Source organism: Suncus etruscus, chromosome 15 (genome assembly GCF_024139225.1).
Source record: "Suncus etruscus isolate mSunEtr1 chromosome 15, mSunEtr1.pri.cur, whole genome shotgun sequence".
Taxonomy (NCBI): domain Eukaryota; kingdom Metazoa; phylum Chordata; class Mammalia; order Eulipotyphla; family Soricidae; genus Suncus; species Suncus etruscus.
The window spans coordinates 53,754,923-53,775,944 of NC_064862.1; the positions used below are offsets into that span (position 1 = coordinate 53,754,923).

General features: G+C 50.3%; 1 protein-coding gene across 1 annotated transcript in view; it reads right to left on the reverse strand.

The window, feature by feature from the left end:
* ADAMTS14 (ADAM metallopeptidase with thrombospondin type 1 motif 14) overlaps window positions 1-21,022 on the reverse strand; it is a 50,187-nt gene that overhangs the window by 8,689 nt on the left and 20,476 nt on the right. The window contains exons 6-17 of the mRNA XM_049788106.1: window positions 14,623-14,706; window positions 13,705-13,852; window positions 11,872-11,977; window positions 11,238-11,381; window positions 10,656-10,788; window positions 9,637-9,750; window positions 8,503-8,651; window positions 6,688-6,863; window positions 4,985-5,118; window positions 4,378-4,501; window positions 3,214-3,294; window positions 1,327-1,490 (exon numbers count right to left, since the gene is read on the reverse strand). Coding sequence (XP_049644063.1) covers window positions 1,327-1,490; window positions 3,214-3,294; window positions 4,378-4,501; window positions 4,985-5,118; window positions 6,688-6,863; window positions 8,503-8,651; window positions 9,637-9,750; window positions 10,656-10,788; window positions 11,238-11,381; window positions 11,872-11,977; window positions 13,705-13,852; window positions 14,623-14,706 — 1,557 coding nt within the window. The remainder of the gene's footprint in view (window positions 1-1,326; window positions 1,491-3,213; window positions 3,295-4,377; window positions 4,502-4,984; window positions 5,119-6,687; window positions 6,864-8,502; window positions 8,652-9,636; window positions 9,751-10,655; window positions 10,789-11,237; window positions 11,382-11,871; window positions 11,978-13,704; window positions 13,853-14,622; window positions 14,707-21,022) is intronic.

A 21,022-nucleotide genomic window follows, 5' to 3' on the forward strand; every position in this document is an offset into this window, starting at 1 on the left:
GGGGGCTTTTTCTCTTCCTTCCTCCATCTGCCACTGCTGGGTCAGCTTCACCACATGGCCAGAGAAAAGCCATTTCTGGGGCAATGCCATACTGCGCAGTGGCAACTCTCCATCTCATCACAGACAGGGCCCAGCATTGAACACTCCACCCAGCTCTGTCCTGGCCTGGGTGAAGAAAAAGCAGGCAAGCCCAATGCATGCCTCCTGTTGGATTACTGGTCCCACCCTAATCAATACTCACATTTTCATATTCTATCCTAGGGTGAAATCTAGTGATAAGATTATTGGATAGTTTTTTTCCTACTTGGTATTCCTCTCCCACCCTCGATTTTTGTGAATAAAAGCAGAGGTTTGAGGAAGGCAGGCACTCATTCCTTCTGTCTTTCTTCACTAAGATGCTTTCCTTCTTAGGAGCAGAAGGCTTGTGTGGTGGGCTACCTGGCTTGAGTGCTGGCTTTCCTGAACCCATTCTTGTATCTTTTCACTGTGTGGATTATTTCTTGCATCAACGTTTGCTTTCAGACCTGCGACTCAACAGATCCTAGTTTGGTGTGACTCCACCCTGGATTTAGGTGTACCTATCTGAGACCCGCCCATTTCTGGGAGGGGTCTTGGGAACTGTATATTAGGTGTGACCTTACCTGCAAGACCCTGCCCATTCCTGGGAGGGGTCTTGGAATAGGTAAATAAGCCTTTGAGCAAAGGGATTAGGGTCGTTTGCCCTGCTGGGCTCTCTGGCTTTTGGGTCTCTGCGTTCTGCTCTTTGACCAGCATGGAGCCCAAAGGGAAGACGGCTGAAAGGAGTTAAGAGGCAGGGCTAGCTAAGTATGACTGAGTGCTTGAAAGGTTATGAGATAGGCCACACACATGTGGTGAATAGGGCATGAATAAAGTTGATGCTTCCTGATGCCTGTCTCTAGATGAGTCTGATTCCGCCGTTCCCCTAACCAGGAACCCGCCAGCTGAATGGGGGTTGCGGAGCCACGTGGCCTGCGGTGGCAGAGAGAAATCCACCACCATCCAGCTCCATCTTTAATTATTTGATTCTACAACTGGGGGTTGCGGAGCCACATGGCCTGGGATGGCATCCACTTCCATCCAGCCCCATCGTTAATTATTTGATTCTACAGTTTGGGAGTTTGGAGCTCCACTATAGCCTCTGACCATAATGGGCCCTCCCCCCATTCTTCCTCCTTTGCTCCCTGCCAGCCTCCAGCACCTTGATCTGGCCACAGTTCCTGCAGCCCCTGAGTGTAAGGGTCTCCAGCAGTCTCTCTCAGCAGAGCACATAGAAGAGGGGGAATCTAGGAGGCCATGGGGGCTCACCAGGACAACAACAGCTTCAGGCAGGGGCCCACCAGTCCGGAGGCTCTCCTTGCTGTCCTGCACCGCATACTCCCACTGCAGGCCCAAGGCTGTTGAGGTCCAGTCTGTAGCTTCCTTGCTCTTGGGGTTGAAGACGAAGCTTCCTGTGGCCTGGTTCTTTACCGCTGGCAAGGGAGAGGGGTACACACAGATTCTGTTCCCCTCAGGAGCACTAGCTTCCTGCCTGTCTGCCACTCATGCCCACAGCCAGAGGTGAGCACGGGGGCACCAGTATCTGGCACACCCCTATACCCGCTTTTCTCACAGGTTGGCTGCTAGACCAGCTCTGGCTGTGAGGAGTCTCTGGCCCAAGCTCCAGAGAAAGTTCCAAAACCTCTGCCTTCTTCAAAGGAGCATGAGCTAGATTCTGGAGACAGAAATTAGAAAGCTGGCTGAGAGTACCCATAAGACATAGATACCCACATTGGGTTTCTTCTCTCCTTCCCTTCTTCCTCACCCTCTCCACAATGCCCTAGAGACAGTGTCTGACCCAAGGCTCCCCAAGCCAGGCCATGAGGGCTTAAGGGCATGGCTGGCAAAGAGCACAGAGCTGGAGGAAAGAAATCCCAGGCAAGCCAGAGCTGGAGGAGATGCTTCAGTCCCTTAAGCAGTGCCAGGAGTGACTCCCAAGCACTAATTTGGGGGTAGCCTCTGAGCATCACCGGATGTAGCTCAAAACCAAATGTCCAAGGGCTGGAGCAGTAGGACATCCAAAAAAGCCTTGCATGTGGCTGACCTTGGTTCAATCCCTTGCATCCTATATAATCCCCTGAGCCTGCCATGGTAATTTCTTTGGACAGAGTCAGTAGTAACCCTTGAGCACTTCCAGGTGTGCTCAAAATCCAAAACGAAAAATTAAAGAATATTTGCAAGCTTGTGCAGTCGGTTATCATACTCCAATTGCAGAACATTTACATCACCCCCCACAAAGACAGATGAGCCCACTCAGCAATAAATCCCCACTTATACCCCTCCCCTTAACCTCCCCCAAATCCATCACTGGTCTCCTTTATGTGGAGTACTACTGGGTAGCAGTACTCAGGGCTTATTTCAGGGATCACTCCTGGCAGTGCTGGGATCAAACTAGGGTCAGGGGCCCGGAGAGATAGCATAGCGGCGTTTGCCTTGCAAGCAGCCGATCCAGGACCAAAGGTGATTGGTTCGAATCCCGGTGTCCCATATGGTCCCCTGTACCTGCCAGGAGCTATTTCTGAACGTAGAGCCAGGAGTAACCCCTGAGCAATGTCGGGTGTGACCCAAAAACCAAAAAAAAAACAAAAAAAAAAAACACAACTAGGGTCAGATCAGCTGAATGCAAGGCCAATGCCTACCATCACTCCAGCCCAACTTCATTTGAGTTTTTCTGATCATATCTTGCTTCGTTCATTTTGAGCCTATCTTTGTCTTTCTTATTTTACAGTACAAAGTACAAAGGCCAATCAATGAATTTAGTGACTATAGATTTAAGCATCATCAGGACAATTGGAAGGAGCCTGAATCAACTGCGAAGAAAATGAAGTGATATGTATGATACCCTTTCAGTAACAATATTGCAAACTAGTGTCTCAAAGGGGAAAGAAGAAAGGGGAGGGGGGGAATGTCAAAATGTCTGCCCCAGAGGCAGGCAGTGGACCTTGTGCCAGACACCATGTGGCCTACCACTCCGTGCCCCTAGGGGACACTCAGAGCCAGCACAAGCTGCCTCCAGCCCAGAGAGAATCCAAAGGCTTCTCTCTCCTAAGTCCAAGTGGAGACATTCCCGCCGACCGACCCAGGAGATCTGCTCCAGAGTTTCCCCCAAATTTCCAGGTCAGGGGCAGACCCAGGGGCCAGATTCATAGCACTTACCAATGTGGTGGGGGTGCTTCTCCAGCAGCTCAATCTGGATGTGCCTGGCACCCGCGGGGATCTGCACCTGCTTGAAGGATCCTGCTGCAGAGGCCAGAGGTGAGCTGTGAGCACTGGGCCCCAGCCGCCCTGCAGACCCAGGAACTCCATTTCCTCCTCTGTAGAATGGGGATAGGCCCTGCCCCATTCAGTGTTGAGAGGGGTTTGCTGGGAGCACCTGATCCCCCTTGAGCTCTGTGTAAGTATCAGTTGCCATCAGTTCCCATTCTTTGTTCTGGGGGTCACACCCAGTGGTGCTCAGGGGTTACTCCTGGATCTGTACTAGGAATCACTTCTAGCAGTGTTCAAGGAACCATATAGGTTGCAGGGATTGAACCTAGGTCAGCACATGCAAGGCAAGTGCCCGCCCTGCTGTATGATCTCTCTAGCCTTCTATTTTCTTGCTCCTTCTTTGTCCAGATTTTCTCTCTCCCCTTTTCTTCTTATAGTTGAATCTATGGCAGGGATTTAGATGAAACAGCCTTGTTCGTAGCCCAGGGCCTCCAACAAGAGAGGAGAAGCAAAGTTGTAAGTGTGGCAATGTAAGAGTGGGCCTAATTCGCACTGCCTGTGAAGGATTGACACACGTCTCTTTGTGGGTTGCTGGCCTGGCTAGAGGAGAAGAGTGCCAGGGACTCAAAGTAAAAAAAGAGACTCGGGGCCGGAGAGATAGCACAATGGCAAGGCGTTTGCCTTGCATGAAGAAGGACAGTGGTTCGAATCCCAGCATCCTATATGGTCCCGGAGCCCACCAGGGGCGATTTCTGAGCGTAGAGCCAGGAGTAATCCCTGAGCGCTGCTGGGTGTGACCCAAAAACGAAAAAAAAAAAAGGAGATTCAAAGACGAGAACATCGTGTTCAGTCAAACACACCTTCACCCTTAACTCCACTCTCCTACCAAGGACCCAGTGTTGGCGGCCTGAGCTCTACCTCCTAGCACCACACAGGGTCTGCCAGGAGAGGAGAGTCAGTGCTCATTTCCCGGCCCATGTAAGTGCAGTAGTGCTGCCTGGAGGTGTGGGGAGAAAAGAGGAGCACTGGGAAAGAAGAGGTTTTGCCCCCTGAATCAGGTGACCAGCCTGACCAGACCGGGCCGGTCCCACCTTCCCCCAGCCCACCGCTCACCTGCCTGTTTGGACGCCTTCCCCAGTGTCCCCTTCACAGTCCTGCAGTGAGAGTTGTCGCCGCCACAGACGCCACACTTGTCATCCGCCTTCATGGACCCTACCTCCTTGTCACAGCCCACAGGCTGGGGCCAGAGATAGGGCCAGGGGTGAGGTCAGCTGGAAGCAGGTCCCAACCCCAAACAACTCCCCCAGTCCTGGGCCCCATCTCCACCTGAGGCCCCAACTCAGCCCCCAGACTCTGCCCCTGGCTTCACCCAAGGCCCAACCCTGGGTTCCCATGATGCCCTGTTACCATCTGAGACCCCGCCCCCTAACCCCCATCTGAAGCCACGCCCCCAGCCTTCATCCCCAAATTCCACCTGAGACCTAGCCCCCACCTTTTGTTCACACCTGAAGTCCTGCCCCTAATCCCCACTTGAGGCCCCACCACTGGCTCCTATCCGACCCCAGCCCTGGAGACAGGGGTCCCTAGAAGGTCTGAGAGCTGGTTTTCTGTTCTCCCTGCTAACAACCCTTTTGTATATCCTAAGATCATGAGGACCACCAAAGGGGTGTCAGGGAGCAGATGAAGAGGTTTAGGGGTGCGTCCCCCCAGGGGCACCTACCACACACTCTCCCCTCGCACAGAGGCTGTAGGGGTCACGGTAGCTGCAGCGGGTGCCGTCGTGCACCACCTGGTCCATGAAGACCACATCCCCTGTGTCCTCTGACTGGCAAATCAGCTCACACTTCTGGGAGTCTGTAGGGGAACAAGCCTTCCTGTGGCCCGGCAGGAAGCTCCAGAGTCACTGGATGGTTACTGAGGCAGGGAAGCACCCTGAGCTGGACCCTATGGGTGACTTAAAAGGATGGCTTCGCATGATGAAAACAGGTACTGCATGTCTCAGAGAAAGGGAGGCTGGGCTTCCCTGGAAATTTGAGGGGCATCCTGCTCCCCACCTGTCCCCAACCTCAAGTTGGTTCCTTGCAGGAACTCAGGTCTGCCCTTTCTCAGCCCACAGCAAAGCTCCTCACCTCCCGTATCACTTAATGAAAACTGGAATTTCACATCCGCAACAGCATTGGGGGTGGAGGGACCTCAAAAAAGCAGGGCTGAGATTAGCTGGTCTCTGGACCAGCTGGTCTCAGCAGACAGTGGCCAGCGGGGTGGAGAGATCCCAGAGTGCAGGGAATCCCAGCAAAAGGAAGACACTCCTGTAGGAATGTTCTGGGGAGTCTGTGCCTGGCAGGCTCTGGATTCATCTCTGACTCTTCACTCAACTATCAATCTAAACATCAGCCTAGAGCAGAGGATCATGCCAGGAACCTCCTGAACCAGGGCTGCAAAGAGGGAAGACATCCCCTTCTGGGCCCCAACTGTGCAAGGGAGAGTGAGAGTCTGTGGACAGTCAGAGAACTTGGGATAAAGGGAACTCATGTACCCCCAAAGGGCCCAACTCCAGCCTCTTATCCTCTTCCTTCTGTTGCCCACTAAAAGAGCAGAGAAAAGTTCACAATCAGGAGGTGCCAACATTGGCTGGAGCTATGACTCTGCATCCCTCTAAGGCCCCTTCCTTTACTGAGGATACAGCTCGGTGCCAGCCCCAAGGGGGACCTATGAGATACATGACTCCATTCAAGCAGATGCTCAGATCACCTGGGGCAGCTTTTTTTTTGGGGGGGGGGCACATCTGGAGGTGTTCAGGAGTTACTCCTGACTTTGCACTCAGAAATAACTCCTGATGGGGCCAGAGAGATAGCACAGTGGTAAGGCATTTGCCTTGCATGCAGCCGATCCAGGACCAATCTTGGTTGAATCCCCAGTGTCCCATATGGTCCCTCAAGCCAGATCAATTTCTGAGTGCAAAGCCAATAGTAACCCCTGAGTGTCACAGGGTGTGACCCAAAACAAAAGAAAGAAAGAAAGAAAGAAAGAAAGAAAGAAAGAAAGAAAGAAAGAAAGAAAGAAAGAGAAAGAAAAGAAAAGAAAAGAAAAGAAAAAGAAAGAAAAGAAAAGAAAAAGAAAAAGGAAAAGAAAAGAAAAAGAAAAAGAAAAGAAATAACTCCTGACAGGCTCAGGGAATGCTGGGGCTCAAACTCCGGTTAACTATGTGTAAGACAAACACCCTCCCTGCTGGCTATGCCCAGGGGCTGCTTTGATGAAGACAGTGACTGCCTCCAGCCACACACACCACATAACATGGGTGCACGTTTCAGCAGCTCATCATACCCCCAGCTTCTGTGACTGGTCCAAGGTGGGAGGCCCCAGCTGGGAAGAAGGGACAGAGGTGGCCATGGACAGACGACGGGAGGGGACAGGGCCTCTCACCATCCTCAGGCTCATAGGGCAGCCAGCGGTGCCTAGCACTCTTGTACACGTAGTAGGAGTTGCGTTTGGCGCATTGCTGGGCCCGGAAGTCCTCGAAGGGGCCTGGACACTCATCGCCGTTGCAGACCTGGTACTGGAACATGGGCCCTTGGCATGGGCGACCTCCATAGGCAGGGCTGGGCATACACAGGGGAGCCATGACCCTCTGAGGGGCAGGTGGGTCAAGCTGGGCTTCCCATAGAGCTCATCTGCTCCAAGCAGCCAGGGAAGGGGCTCTGCTCATGTGTAAATGTGGGGTGACTCCACTGGGCAGCCGCTGACTTGGCCTTCTGCCATACCTGAGCCAACACTATGTATGTGTTTATGCCTACATGTCTATGATTCTGGGAATGCATGTGTTTGTATGTGAATAAGCATGTATCTACATGTCTTTGTGTGTCTGTTAGTGTTTGCATGTCTGTTTGTGTGTGTATGTCCATATCTGTGTGTTTATGATAAGAAGGGAAAAGAGGAGTAAGAAGGGGAGGAAAGGAAGGACAGGGAAAGAGAGTGGGTCTTGGGGTGGAAACCTTTAATGGGCAATACAATGCTTCAGTCCCATTGACTTCTGACTATTGTCTCAACCTGACACGCATTCAGGAAGTGCTCATATGTGGCTCTCTGCTCCTTTTAAATCCCTGATGTGCTCAGGAGTGGTAAATGAGATTGGAATTTAGAATCAGAAGCTTAGGCTTCCTGGCATCTTGAGCATGTGAGCGAGTCTGACTCTGCCTTCATTTCTATTTTTCAGTGGCCCTAAAACCTCTTCCCCAAATCTTCTGGTGTGTCTATGGAGTAGAATAAAAAAAAAAGTGTTTTCAGGCATCTCTTTTCTCCATCAAGGATAATAGTAAGGTTGAATTTTGACAGAATGTCTACTGAGTGGGCTGTTTTTTCTGCTCATGGTTGTGATATGAGAACCATATGGCCTGTGCACTGGGCACCTGGGGTTCCCTCAGCACAGACCAAGCTCTGACTAGTGTCATGGCTCAGGAACATGACCCCTGCCGAACTCTGCATTATGACTAGGGCAGAACTGAAAGCATTAGCTAGCCTCACTAAGGTCCCTTGGGAAAGGACTACAAACACTATGGCAAATGTGGCAATCATGGGCATCTACTCAAGGGGATTAGTGTCAGTCAGTATAAGGCCATTTACTCAGTACTGGCACCATGGGGTCCCTCGCCAAACCTGACTTTCATACCCATACTGTAGAAGTCACTACAAGGCTCAGAGAAGTGATGAAATGCTGGCTCAAATGCAAACAGTTGGGCTGAAGTTCACTCACTCGAGAGCTGAGACCCACAGGGTACCATGGTCATCACATCGCAGTATGTGCCCCCAGAAGGAGGTCCTGCATTCCTAGAACCACTGGCCAGAACCAGCCCTGAGGTGCCTCAGAGGACAGTACTGCTATGGACAGCTGGGAGGTGAGAAGTTCCAAAACCATGAGGGAGTTGGAGAGGGGAGGGTTCCTCACTAAAGGGATGAGGGGGTAGTCTGCCCACACAACGCAAGAGAGAAGTTAAGAACAATGAAAGGAAGTGTCGCTTCATGGGGTAGAAATCAAATGTGGGAGGTTCAGTCTTGCTGTACATAGGTCTGTGATTGCTCAGTGTTTGCGGGGCGGGAGCAGGGACAGATGTGCAGGGCCTGAGGACCTGCCCTTCATCTCTGGAGACCCTGCGCAGGGTGATTCTAATGACTCCCTCATATCCTCATTGCCCCATGCTCAGGAAGGGTGTCCTTTGCCCTGCACCACCCCTCCCCACTCACGGTGGATTGTCGCAGCTCCGGCTCCGGGACCTCACGCCACCCCCACAAGAGCGAGAGCAGGATCCAAAGCGGCTCCAAGAGCTCCAGCCGCCATCCAGGCCATAGGCTTGCTCAGGAGACTTCCAGATACAGTGACCCTTGAAGCACCACTGGAGACACAGAGGCTCCAGTCATCGGGGCAGAGGGAGACCCGGAAAAATAGATATGAAAGCATGGGGCAGGTAGTCCACCCAGCCCCAGGTGGAGCAGGGTTACAAATAGACCCTGTCTCCAGTGTCAATCGTGTCTTTCTATGACTCCTCGTGTCTTCCTGTGTCCCCATTTCTCTCTGTGTCTCCCCACATCTCCTCATGTGTCCCTGTATCTTCCCAATACTTCCTGTTTCTGTGTTCAAGCTGATGATCCCTCATCATACTTCTTTTTTTTTTGTTTTGTTTTTTGAGCCACACCCGGCGATGCTCAGGGGTTACTCCTGGCTGTCTGCTCAGAAATAGCTCCTGGCAGGCACGGGGGACCATATGGGACACCGGGATTTGAACCAACCGCCTTTGGTCCTGGATTGGCTGCTTGCAAGGCAAACACCGCTGTGCTATCTTTCCGGGCCCTCATCATACTTCTTGACGATCACTTTTCTGAGCTCTCGCCTTTGCTGTGATGTAACCCAGTCATTTCGGATCAATCCCTGGGCAGGAAGGACCCAAGGTCTGGGGGCAGCTAGGCCCTGAGGAGTTCAAGAATTACCCAAAGGTGAACAGAGGGGGACTTGGACTGTTGTCCAGCCATACCACCCACTGCTGAGTGAGGATGAGAATTAGTCTGAGGCCAAGAGGAGGTGTTGGGTCCCTTGGTCCCTCCCTGTCACTCCATGTGTCTTCATACTGGCTGCTAAGTGCCTGGTCCTCATTCTTCCTCTGTAAAATGACAACTCCCATGGTTCAGGCTCATTCCAAAGCTGGATCTGTAAACCCCTTCCCTGGAATCATGGCTGGACAGAGGGAACGAGAACCGTGTTTCTGGTGTGTTTGTTGTTTAGGAGCTGCGGAATCTTCCCACCTGTCCTCCCATAGCCCTTGCCCCCTCTCCTGTGCCCAGTTGGATCCAGTTGGATCCAGGGTTGCTCTGGGCCACAGGTACCTTGCCTGGTTCGCACTCAGTACCATCCAGCGGGGGCCCCTTCTTTGTCTTGCAGAAGTAGGGGTTGTCGGGGTGACTGCACCACAGCTGCTTACAGGGCTCAGAGGTCTGGAACTAGGACAAAAGCAGTGGGTTACCAAGTAGGATATGTGCTACAGGTGCCCAGGGATAGGGGCACATAGGGGAGTAAGGGATGCTGGGCTCAGATCTGCCGGGAGGATACATATACCAGAACACACATATATGTATACACCACACATGTACACACATAGACAGATATCATATACCCCACATATACACATACGTGCCATATACGGGCATGTACATATATACCACATGTGCACATATACCACACATATATGCACATGCATATACCACATATGCACTGCACACAACACAGTGATCCTACTGCCAACAGCCACCAGAAAAGCCTTGTGCAGAAGAGGTGTCAGCCCAAACCCCTGGTAAAAAGGGACACCAGCATCCCCTTCTGAGGCAGACCCACCAAGTAAGTTTTGAGACCTCTGGATTTGATGTGATTAGTTTGATCTGGGTTTGAATTTTTGAGTCATACCTTGGCAGTGCTCAGAGCTCACTCCTGGATCTGTGATCAGGGATCACTCCAGGTGGGGCTCAGAGGTCCCTACATGGTACTGGGGATCAAATCATGGGGCCAGTTTTGCCCACAAGAGCAAGGCCAGCAGCACCTTAACCTTCGTGCTTTCTGTAGCCGGAGGCTCTTCAGAAGCCCAAAGGGCAGGTGGCAACTGGGCTTCAGTGGGGGTAAGATGCCAGACACCTGGCCTCCCCCGGAGCAACTCATGAGATGGCCCTGTCCCCATCAGGACCTGGTCGTCCTGGCTTGTCCCCAGAAGCAAGACCAATCCCTTATGTGGAAGCTACAGGGCCTGGCTTCCCACAGCGGGCCAGCAGCCACCTGCAGTCATTCCCCTGGCTGAATGGCTTGGAGGGAGATGTCCTATGCCCTGGTCCAGGAAAGATGCTATGGGGACACTCACTGATGGACAGGTGTGGTAGCCAGAGCCAAAATCAAAGCGACACTGTTCATCCATGGAGTAGTCGATACCAGGCAGCTCAGGGGGGCTCGGCCAGACAGACTCAAACGGGTCATCCAGGAGGCAGTTGTAGGAGCTGCAGTGTAGACAAAGGTGAGTGGGGAAGAAGCAGGAAGTCCTGCCCTCCTGCCTGCAGCCCTGGCTGCCCAGTCTATGGGAGCCTGTGTCCAGTGATGCTCAGGAGCAGGAGACCCACTGTGGGCAGTCTTCCCCACAACAGGACAGACTAGGCCAAGAAAAAGGGTTGCTCAGGACCAAGCTGTGGGTTCACCATACAGAGGGGAAAGGGAAAGACGCCCCTGTGCAGGAGAGCACCCTGTGAGGTCTCACCCCCCCCCTGAGTTGGGCCTGTAGCTGCCCCCCCCACCCTTCAGCCCCATTCTCAGGTCCAACATTGGTCCCCAACATGTTCCAGGGGGCTGGGCATTAGCAGGCCAGGCAGGGTACGGAGTGTATGCATGTCCCAGAGAGAAGGGTAGCAGAGAGAGGTACTGCCCGCCGTGACCCTCGATGGGGCTCGCCTACGGGAGATAGCGGCTCAGCTCTAGCTTGCTGCAGCGCGACCAGTGGAAGCGGTGGAAGGCGGCCTGCACAAGTGGTGCCATAACGCTGCCCAGGCTGGTCTCATCTGCACAGCCGTTGCCCTGGCCATCATGTTCCATGCCAAGCCTGGAGGGGGCAGGGAAGACAGGGTGAGAAGAGCCCTGAGTCCCAGCAGGGAGCCCCAGAGTCAATGGACTCTGACCCCACTAGGCCTCAGATGGCACCTCCTAGTCTCCAAGGACCAATAACTAGTGGAGCATGTGTAAGCTCTACCCACAAGGCCAAGCTGGCTTGATGTTTGAACCCACTCCTGCCAGTTTCTGAGGGGTCCCCCAGATTCATTCATCAATGTGGGCTGCAACAGGTCTCAGAAGAGCTGTGAGGTTTGCAAGGAATGAGGGGACAGAGCCCACCTGGCAGCAAACCAGCTATGAACTGACCCAGTGCAGCCACATCTGGTCCCCAAGGCCCTGGGATTCGAAGTGAAACCTCGCCTCATGGGAGCAGAAAACCAGAGGTCCAGCCCCTGTCCCACCCATTGGCACTGGAGGCCCACCTGGACTAAAGCCTCCCACTTCCACAAAATAAATTGGAGCTAAGGACCCAGCTCACTTACACGTGGCCAGTCTCGTGGGCCACCACGAAGGCTGAGGAGAAGCCATCCTCGTAGTTAAGGGCGCAACTCCTCAAGGGATGGCACATGCCTGTGACTGGCGCATACCCTGTGGGAACAAGAGGGGTACACAGGGCATGATGCCAGGGGGCAGCGGCACATGCTAGAAGGAGTCAGGTACTTGCCACATCCCACCTGCAGCAGAGCCATCTGAGCCAACCAAGCCCTCAGGTCTGGAGCTGCCTATGCCTTTAGACAAGACACGAGCTACATCTAGATGCACCTCAGTCCATGGCTGCAGCTGGCCACTCCAAGCTCTCACCAAACACAACTGCCAACAGCTATTTTCACTGGATTGGGGGGGGGGTATTTGCATTTCCAGAGATGGGACTGCAGAGACCCTTCCACACACTAGACACTTAGCGGGACCAGGAAACTGGGGTATGAGAGGGTCTGCAGGGGGGGGGGTCTGCAGGCTAAAGAGCACAGAGTGGGGTACAGGGTGATCTGGAAGAAGAGAAGGTACCAGATGAAGGGAGAACAGTGAGGGGCAGCTAATGTGACTTCAGAGCTGGACCTAGAAATAAATGAAAGAATTCTCCTGGTTGGAGGAGACAGCAGAGCTGAGAACAGGGCTCTGCAGGGAGGCTGGGCAGTGCTGCAGGTGGTCCTTCGTGTGTGGCAGCCACAGTCATGTCAGTGTTCCCTAATTACATCAGTGCTTCCTAATCATATCAATGCTCCCTAATCATGATAGTGTTCCCTAATCATATCAGTGCTCCCTAATTATGATAATGCTCCTTATTATGTCAGTACTCCCTAATAATGGCAATGCTCCCTAACCAAACCAATGCTCCCTAAGAAGCCTCCATGTGCCAGGCCTGGGTTCCAAGTAGTCAAGACTTGGTCAGAGCAGGAAAAGGAAGGAAGGAAGAAAGGAAGGAAGGAAGGAAGGAAGGAAGGAAGGAAGGAAGGAAGGAAGGAAGGAAGGAAGGAAGGAAGGAAGGAAGGAAGGGAGGGAGGGAGGGAGGGAGGGAAGGAGGGAGGGAGGGAGGGAGGGAGGGTGGGAAGAAGAAGAAAGAAAGAAAGAAAGAGAAAGAAAGAAAGAAAGAAAGAAAGAAAGAAGAAAGAAAAAATAAAGAAGGAAAGAAAGAAGAAAGAAAGAAGGAAGGAAGGAAGGAAGGGAGGAAGGCAGGAAGGGAGGAAGGAGTAAGAAAGGAAGAAGAAAGGAAGAAAAAAAAATTAAGAGAGAAAGAAAAAAAAGAAAGAAAGAAAGAAAAAGAAAGAAGAGAAAGAAAGAAACAGAAAGAAAGAAGAAGAAAGAAAGAAAGAAAAAGAAAGAAAGGAAGGAAGGAAAGAAAGAAAGAAAGATAAAAAGAAAGGAAAGAAAGAAGAAGAAAGAAAGAAAGAAAGAAAGAAAGAAAAGAAAGAAAGAAAGAAAGAAAGAAAGAAAGAAAGAAAGAAAGAAAGAAAGAAAGAAAGAAGAAAGAGAAAGAAAGAAAGAAAGAAAGAAAGAAAAGAAAGAAAGAAAGAAAGAAAGAAAAGAAAGAAAGAAAGAAAAAGAAAGAAAGAAAGAAAGAAAGAAAGAAAGAAAGAAAGAAAGAAAGAAAGAAAGAAAGAAAGAAAGAAAGAAAGAAAGAAATCAGGGATGGGAGTCAGGACTCCTCTTTGCCACTTATACCCAAGAAAGTATCCAAACTCCTCAATCTGGGTCTGTGTTCTATCAGGGACCCCCAAACTGGACAGAGCGACCCCAGAGCAAGCCTGGCCACAACCCTCAGCCTCTTCTGTCACTACACATGTACCTGACCCCTGCAGACCCGGTTCCTGACCTACCTGAGGGTCCAAATTTCTGACGGGTGAGGAAGATCACATGGTCATGGTGCTCGGCGTGACCAGGATCCTGGCGCTGCTGGGAGTGAGCCCAGCGACACACCTGCTCCAGGCTGCGGGAAGGGTTCCCACGCTCGATCAGGCTCAGGGACTGTGGGAGCCAGGCAACGACAGCACATGCCAGTGAGGTACAGCCCCACCAGCAGCAGGTACACTGGGGCGCCCCTGCCTGCCCTACTCTGGCTGTGCCAGGACAGATACCCAGTGCTGTCACTGTCAGAAACGTCCTTCCCTCAACAACCTGCAAGGCAGCTGTTCTCTGCATTTCCTGTCCACACCCATCAATTGGGTTATTCCATTTGCTCAGTAGGACCAAAGGAAGGTGCGGTGGAAGCCCCGTGGAGAGAAAGGGGACCCGAGTAAGAGATGTAAGATGGCAGAGATCAGAACCCCAAGATCTAACTAACCACAGGGCACCTCTTCCCACGACCACTTCACTTTCCCCTCTGTTCCTCACTGTCCCCTCAAGGAGAGGGGATTCTGGCAGTGAGTAAAAAGAGTGCTAGTTTGGGGTTTGGAGCAATAGCACATGGCCAACCAGGATTCAATCTTGAGCATCCTATATGGTCCCCAGACCTGCTAGGAGTGATTTCAGAGGGCAGAGCTACGAGTAACCCCTGAGTGCCACTGGGTGTAACCAAAAAACAAAGTGCTGATCTATCAGATTGGAGAGAACCTTTAAATCCCAGTGATTAACCCCAAATATCTTGACCACTGAGCATTACTTTTCATGATCCCAGGAGACTAATCTGACGACCTAAAATTCACAAATCTAGCATCGGGGAGACAATCTGAGGCTGTGTCCCCCAGCCACCTTCTGTCCCCAGAGTTAGCCAACTGGCCAGGGAGTGCATTAGTTACCTGGCGGTAGCCCACTATGATCAGGCGGACCAGGGCAATGTTGATATGGACCCCGAGAGACTCATCATGGTATATCTCATCCACCTACAAGGGAAAACAGGCTTGAGTTTGCTTTTATGGTTTTATTTGGGAAATAGGGCACACTGGTGGCGCTCAGGGCTAACCAGCCTGCACCCCAAAAAGGGACTGTTATTCCCCCCCCCAAAGCGTGAGAACTCCAAATGAAAGGGACAAAGATGGGTCAGGGACATGGAAGGCTGCTCCTACACCCACATACCACTTTTGAGCCAGCCAGGCTGTGGCCACCAAAGCCACACTCACCCCTGAACGTTAACCCGCTCTGAGCCCCAGCTGCGGCTGGTCCCTGAGGAGCCACCAAGAAGAAACGATGTAGGCTTGAGAGCAAAGTTTCAATCCAGATGAGTCCAACAGCTGCCTCCATGGGATAGTCAGAGCAGCGCCCTCTATGGGAGACCCAGTGCAGTGCCCTCTAGAGTCAAGTGCAGCGCCCCCTATGGGAGATCCAGGTGTAGCACCCTCATGGAAGACTCCAGTGCAAGTGCCCTCTATGGGAGATCTAGGCGCAGCTCTCTCTATGGGAGATGATGTGGTTGAAGCGTCCTCTATAGGAGAACCAGTGCAGTTCATCTGTAGGAATGGCCCAGGCTAGCCATGAGCTCTAGTGAGTCTTTCCAAAGGCACAAGTATGCCTATGGGTTTCTTATGGTTTGAGTATTCATGCACACACGCACACATTCACACACACACACACACACACACACACACACACACACACACACACATTTTCTGAGGCTGTTTTGAAGGTCCCTGTCAGTGCGGGAACCAGTCAGAACCACACATTGATTTATACTAGTTTATTTTACACTTGTGATATTGAGATTCAGCAGATGCAGGAAGAAGCATGCCTGGAGTTTCCCTTTTCTGAAAGAGCAACAAGTCTGGGAAATCAATCTTTTCCTGAGAAATGGGTTATGGAGTTTATTTTTTAAAGCAAAGAAAGAATATGTGTTCCAGCATAAACAAATATTAGCATCAACTTCTTATCTTTAGTTTATTTTCCTAGAAGCCCATTGCCTTTCCTAAAGAAACTTCATTGTCCTTCCATAGAAGCCTGTTCCCCCTTTCACCAGCTTTGTTGGATATATAAGCCCAGGTTCCTAGTACTAAGCACTAGCTCAGGCACACACAGGACACACAAAGACCAAAATGGCTCTCAGCTGTTTTTTTGTTCTTGTAGGTTGTCCCCAGGAGGTCAAAAAAGGGGGCCAGAACAATAGCACAAAGTGAAGGTGTTTTCCTTGCACATGAATGACCCAGGTTCAACCCATGGCTTCCCATATGATCCTCCAAACACTGCCAAGTGTCCTTTTTTTATTGTCAAGAGTATAACCCCCCGGGCCGGGAAGGTGGCGCTAGAGGTAAGGTGTCTGCCTTTGCAAGTGCTAGTGTAGGATGGACCACGGTTCGATCCCCCGGTGTCCCATATGGTCCCCCCAAGCCAGGGGCAATTTCTGAGTGCATAGCCAGGAGTAACCCCTGAGCGTCACCGGGTGTGGGCCAAAAACCAAAAAAAAAAAAAAAAAAAAGAGTATAACCCTGGGCACTGATGTAGTGGATTTATAGCGGCCTGGGTCAGCCATGAGGCTGAGAGTCCTGCTATGTGGGAATTTAGGGAATGCCCAGCCCGGCCCAGTTGCTTTCCCATCCCTGTCCCTTACTACTCTAGTGACTGCTGACCATAGCATTACCAAAGCCTAAATAGCTCCTTAAACCAGGTTGTCTTAATCGGCTCTTTCACACAGAGGGTTGTGTCTCATGATAGCCATCTTGGATTTCAACATGGGCATTTTTTCATTAAGCCAGGATGTGAGGAGTGACCATATGCCTATCCCTGAGAATCATCCATGTATATATTTCCCTCTACCTGTCTCAACAGCATATATACTGGAACCTACCTTTTGACAGGGTGGGGAAATAGCTTGTGAGAGATCACCCGAATGCATTAAAAATCACCAGAACTCATAGAAATTCATACAAACTCACCAGAACTCACCAAACCTCATCAGAATTCACCAACTCACCAGAACTCATCAGAGGCTTCTTCCCCAAGGTTTCCTCAACTTCAGCTCTGAAAAATAGCCTTTTTCCTTTCTTCTGGGCAGATTTTATTTTAGCTAACAGAAGGCATGACTTCACCTTTATCTGAAAATTATCTTTCAGCAAAACGGAGGGACTCTGGGTCAACCAATAGGGCCCAGCTTCCCTTGGAGTATTTTCCAATATGGCTCAGATGTGGGGTGGGGCTCCCCAAGGTCTCCACACCTTTCTCGCTGACCCCAAACTGCTCTCTCCACCTGCTGGTTCCAACCTGGGATGTCCCCCACCCAGGCTCTCCCACTCTGGGCTGAGTATGTCTGTGTGATCTTCAGCCAAGCCAGAAACTTCTAGAGCCCGGGTGGCTCACTGGAGGGAGGTCAGTTTCCTCTTTTTCTCTCACAGACCAATGCAGTCTCTGCATAAGAATTATCATCCAAACAAAGGGTGCGAAGGGAAGATGATTTTTTTAGCAACCCAGCCTTCCTCTGGGATCCTATAACTAGAGCTGATTTCACTCCATGAAATCAAAGTTTCATTTTGTTTGTCATTTTTTTGATATGTAATTGAAGCAACACTGCATGACTATATTAGCTATATCTCAGATGGGTATCACTTGAAAACCAGGCTGTGTGTGAGTAACATTAATTCCCTACTGGAAAGCTAGGTATTGGTGGTGTTTGGGTCTTGGGGGGCATAACCAGAGATTTTTCAGGGGCTGCTCCTAGCTCTGCATTCAGGAATTACTCTTGGAATACTCAGGAATTACTCTAAAGGAACCATATGGGACACTGGATAACTAAATTGGGTGAGCCATGTAAAAAGTAAGTGGAGTACCAATGGAACTATTGCTTCCACCCTAGAAGGCTAGTTTTACCTTAATTTTGTCTAAGAATTCAAGAGACTCAGCTCCAGAGAATCAGCCAAAACACAGTAAGAACAACAGAACACACCCTCTGATGTGCCAGGTATGTGCTAAATGCTTTACACACATCAAATCTTCACAACACACCCCAACAGATACAATTATCAACAAAAGCAGGACATCAAATGTTAAATATTATAGTATCTGCAAATTGGATGTTTGACCCGGTTAGAACAATTTCTCCAACAGCCATAAAGTGTCCATTTTCTTCCTTTCAGAAACTCTATTGCCTTCTCTGACATACAATTATTGGGCCAAAGGCTAGTCATGTGACCCAAAGACAGACCAATCAGAGTCCTGGCCTAGGAATATTTGCTGGAAACAAGAGGGAAATTCTTTTTGTCTCTGGCCATGGAGTGATGAGAATAGGAGTCACTTCATGTTACTAAGAGCCAGTAAACCAAATAATTAGACTATCATGGGGAATTCTAAATAAAGAGAACCTAAAAACAAAACAAGGCCTGCATAAGCTTCTAGGACTATTTACAGTTACCACCAGCTGCATCCTGTCTCTCTCATAGTTTGGTTCAAGAGCCATTAAATGACCCTGTTCTTAAATTAGCTTGAACTAGTTTTTTTTTTTATCATTCTACAGAATCCTAGTTCATTACATCATTTTCAAACTGTGTGTAGTAAAAACAGATAAGGATGGTTTAAAGAGAGGAGAAAGGAGAGAGAGAGAGGAAGAGGATGGGACCAGAGAGACAGCATAGAGGTAAGGCATGCAGAAGGACAGTGGTTCAAATCCCAGCATCCCATATAGTCCCCCAAGCGTGCTAGGAGCAATTTCTGAGCATAGAGCCAGGAGTAACCCTTGAGCGTTGCTGGGTCTGACCCAAAAACAAACAAACAAAAAATACAGGAAAAGGGAGAGCCAGACAGCATAATCCCACTTGTCTCAGCTAATTCACTGTCATTACTCTCTATGCAGCATTGTGAGTAGCTGCACCGCCATGCTGCTCCCCACAAGAACCAATGGACTTTTAACCTCCCATCTCAGCCTCAGTCCCCAACAGTCATCTTTGAAGAAATGAATCGACCAATCTTCCTTAAAGTCAGGTGAGGGTCCGATAGATAGTAAAGGGTGAGGCACTTGCCTTGAAATAGCCAATCTTGACTTGATTCCCCCAGCACTCTCTATGGTGCCCTAAGCACTGCCAGGAGTGATCCTGGAACACAGAGCAAGGAGTAAAGCCTGAGTACGGAGAGGTGGGATTCAACAGCAAATGGAAAAGTCAAAGGACCCAAACTTGAAGGTCAGTGGGAAATCAAAAAGGGCTGGAATCTTGGACCTTCAAAAGAGACCCCACTTAAAATTGTCAGGACTTGGGGCTGGAGCACAGCAGCAGCTAGAACACTTATTTGCCTTGCACACAGATAACTCAGGTTCAATCCCCAGAATCCCATATGGTCCCTCAAGCTTACCATTTCTAAAGTAATTTCTGAATACAGAGCCAGGAGTAACCCCTGAGTGCTGCTGGGTATGCCCTCCCCCAAAATTCCAGGATGTACTGTATATAAATATTTCCTTCTCATCTCTTGAATGTTTCCAATAACTGTCCTTTTTCTCTAGGTTACATACCTGGCAGGACTTAGAAGCCTGGTGTCACTTTCAGGAGAATTTAACCCACCACGGGCTTGGCAGTACTCAGGAGTTAGCAGGGTTGCAGTTGACAGACATGGTGCCTAGGGGACCATGTGGCACTGGGGCTCAAACTCAGGGTGGATATGCACCATGCTAGGCCAATGTTCTACCACTCATACTCTCACCCCCACCAAGTCATTCACTATCCTTATGAGTATTTATGTTGAGTCATTACTTGGGTCACTGCAGACTTTGCAGTAAAAGCCTGCCCAGTGGTATCTAGCTGATGTGGCCTTGGTTGGCTCACTCCATGATTCCATAACACCCAGCAAGCAGAACTGCACCTGAGCCCAAAATACTACCCCTCCATGGTGAGGACCCAACTCTAGAGTAACCTGTATCCCCTCCCCCAGATCAGGCCATAACCAATACTAAAGCCACTGTAGATTGGTTTCCATTACACTTAGTCCATTCTCCATCTTCCCCAAAGTGTGACTGAGAAAGATCACACTGAGAAAGATCTATTGCCAGGGAGAAACTGAGAAATAAAGAGACAGGTAGAAAATATTGGCAGCCCTTAAAGATTTGCTTCTATCATTTATCACTCATTGGACATGAAATTATCTCATAGGCAATACCTACTCCCATGCTGATCCTCCCTACCTCTGAAAAATCCCTCCAAGATCTGCAAGAAAGAGGATTGGAGTTGGCTGGCTGTTTCCTTGCTTGGTGACCTCACAACAAGCCTAGACACTCTCTTCCTCCTGTGCCTTAGCATTGGCATTCATGTTTGGCTGGCTGTGAGCTCAAGTCTAAAACATTCCTCTGTTTTTCCTTTCAGCTCTCCCTTGGCTCTGCCCTTACAGCTCAGCTGTGCCCACCTAGGACCTACAAGCCAAGTAGGGCATGTGGAAACGACTGATTTGGCATTCACGGTGGTTTCTCATTGGAACATTCAAAATTGAGACATTTATTTCACTTTGATGGCTGGATTTTCGTTTTTCTGTGATAAAAACCCTACATGTGGGCCCGGAGAGATAGCAAAGCGGTGTTTGCTTGCAAGCAGCCAATCCAGGACCAAAGGTGGCTGGTTCGAATCCCGGTGTCCCATATGGTCCCCCGTGCCTGCCAGGAGCTATTTCTGAGCAGACAGCCAGGAGTAACCCCTGAGCAACGCCGGGTGTGGCCCAAAAACAAAACAAAACAAAACAAAACAAAAAAAAGTCCTACATGTCTGACTTGCCTGTTCAAAGTAGCCTTCTGAGAAGGCCTGTGTCTCCACAGAGGAACTAGCAGTAACTGCTGAGTAGATGCCCTTGCCTGGCTTTGGACCAGGCACAAGTTCTCTGTCTCATAAGTCAAAATCTGCCCGTCACCCTCTGGCCAGACGCATAGAACAGCAGAGAAGGCAGCTTGTCTTGTGTGCAGCCAGTCTAGGTTCCATCTCCTGAGCCTGCCAGGAGTGATCCCTGAACACTGAGAAAGCCCATACACTGTTGGGTGTAGTTCCAAAACAAACAAAATTTCTCAACTTGAGGTTGAGCATTTTCTCCCTGTGAAGAGTCTCAGAGACAATCTCTGAGGATGTTAAATTATCTCACGGACACCCAGAGCAGCCCTTGAATGTGCCCAAGCACGTAGACCCTCAATCCAGACTTCAGCTTTGCCAGGGAATAGTCACAACACCTTTCAGGCACTTCAGCAAGAGGTGTCCAGCTAAGATCAGTCTGAGCAAATGCCAGCTGATACATTTCACAGCACACATACAGTACACA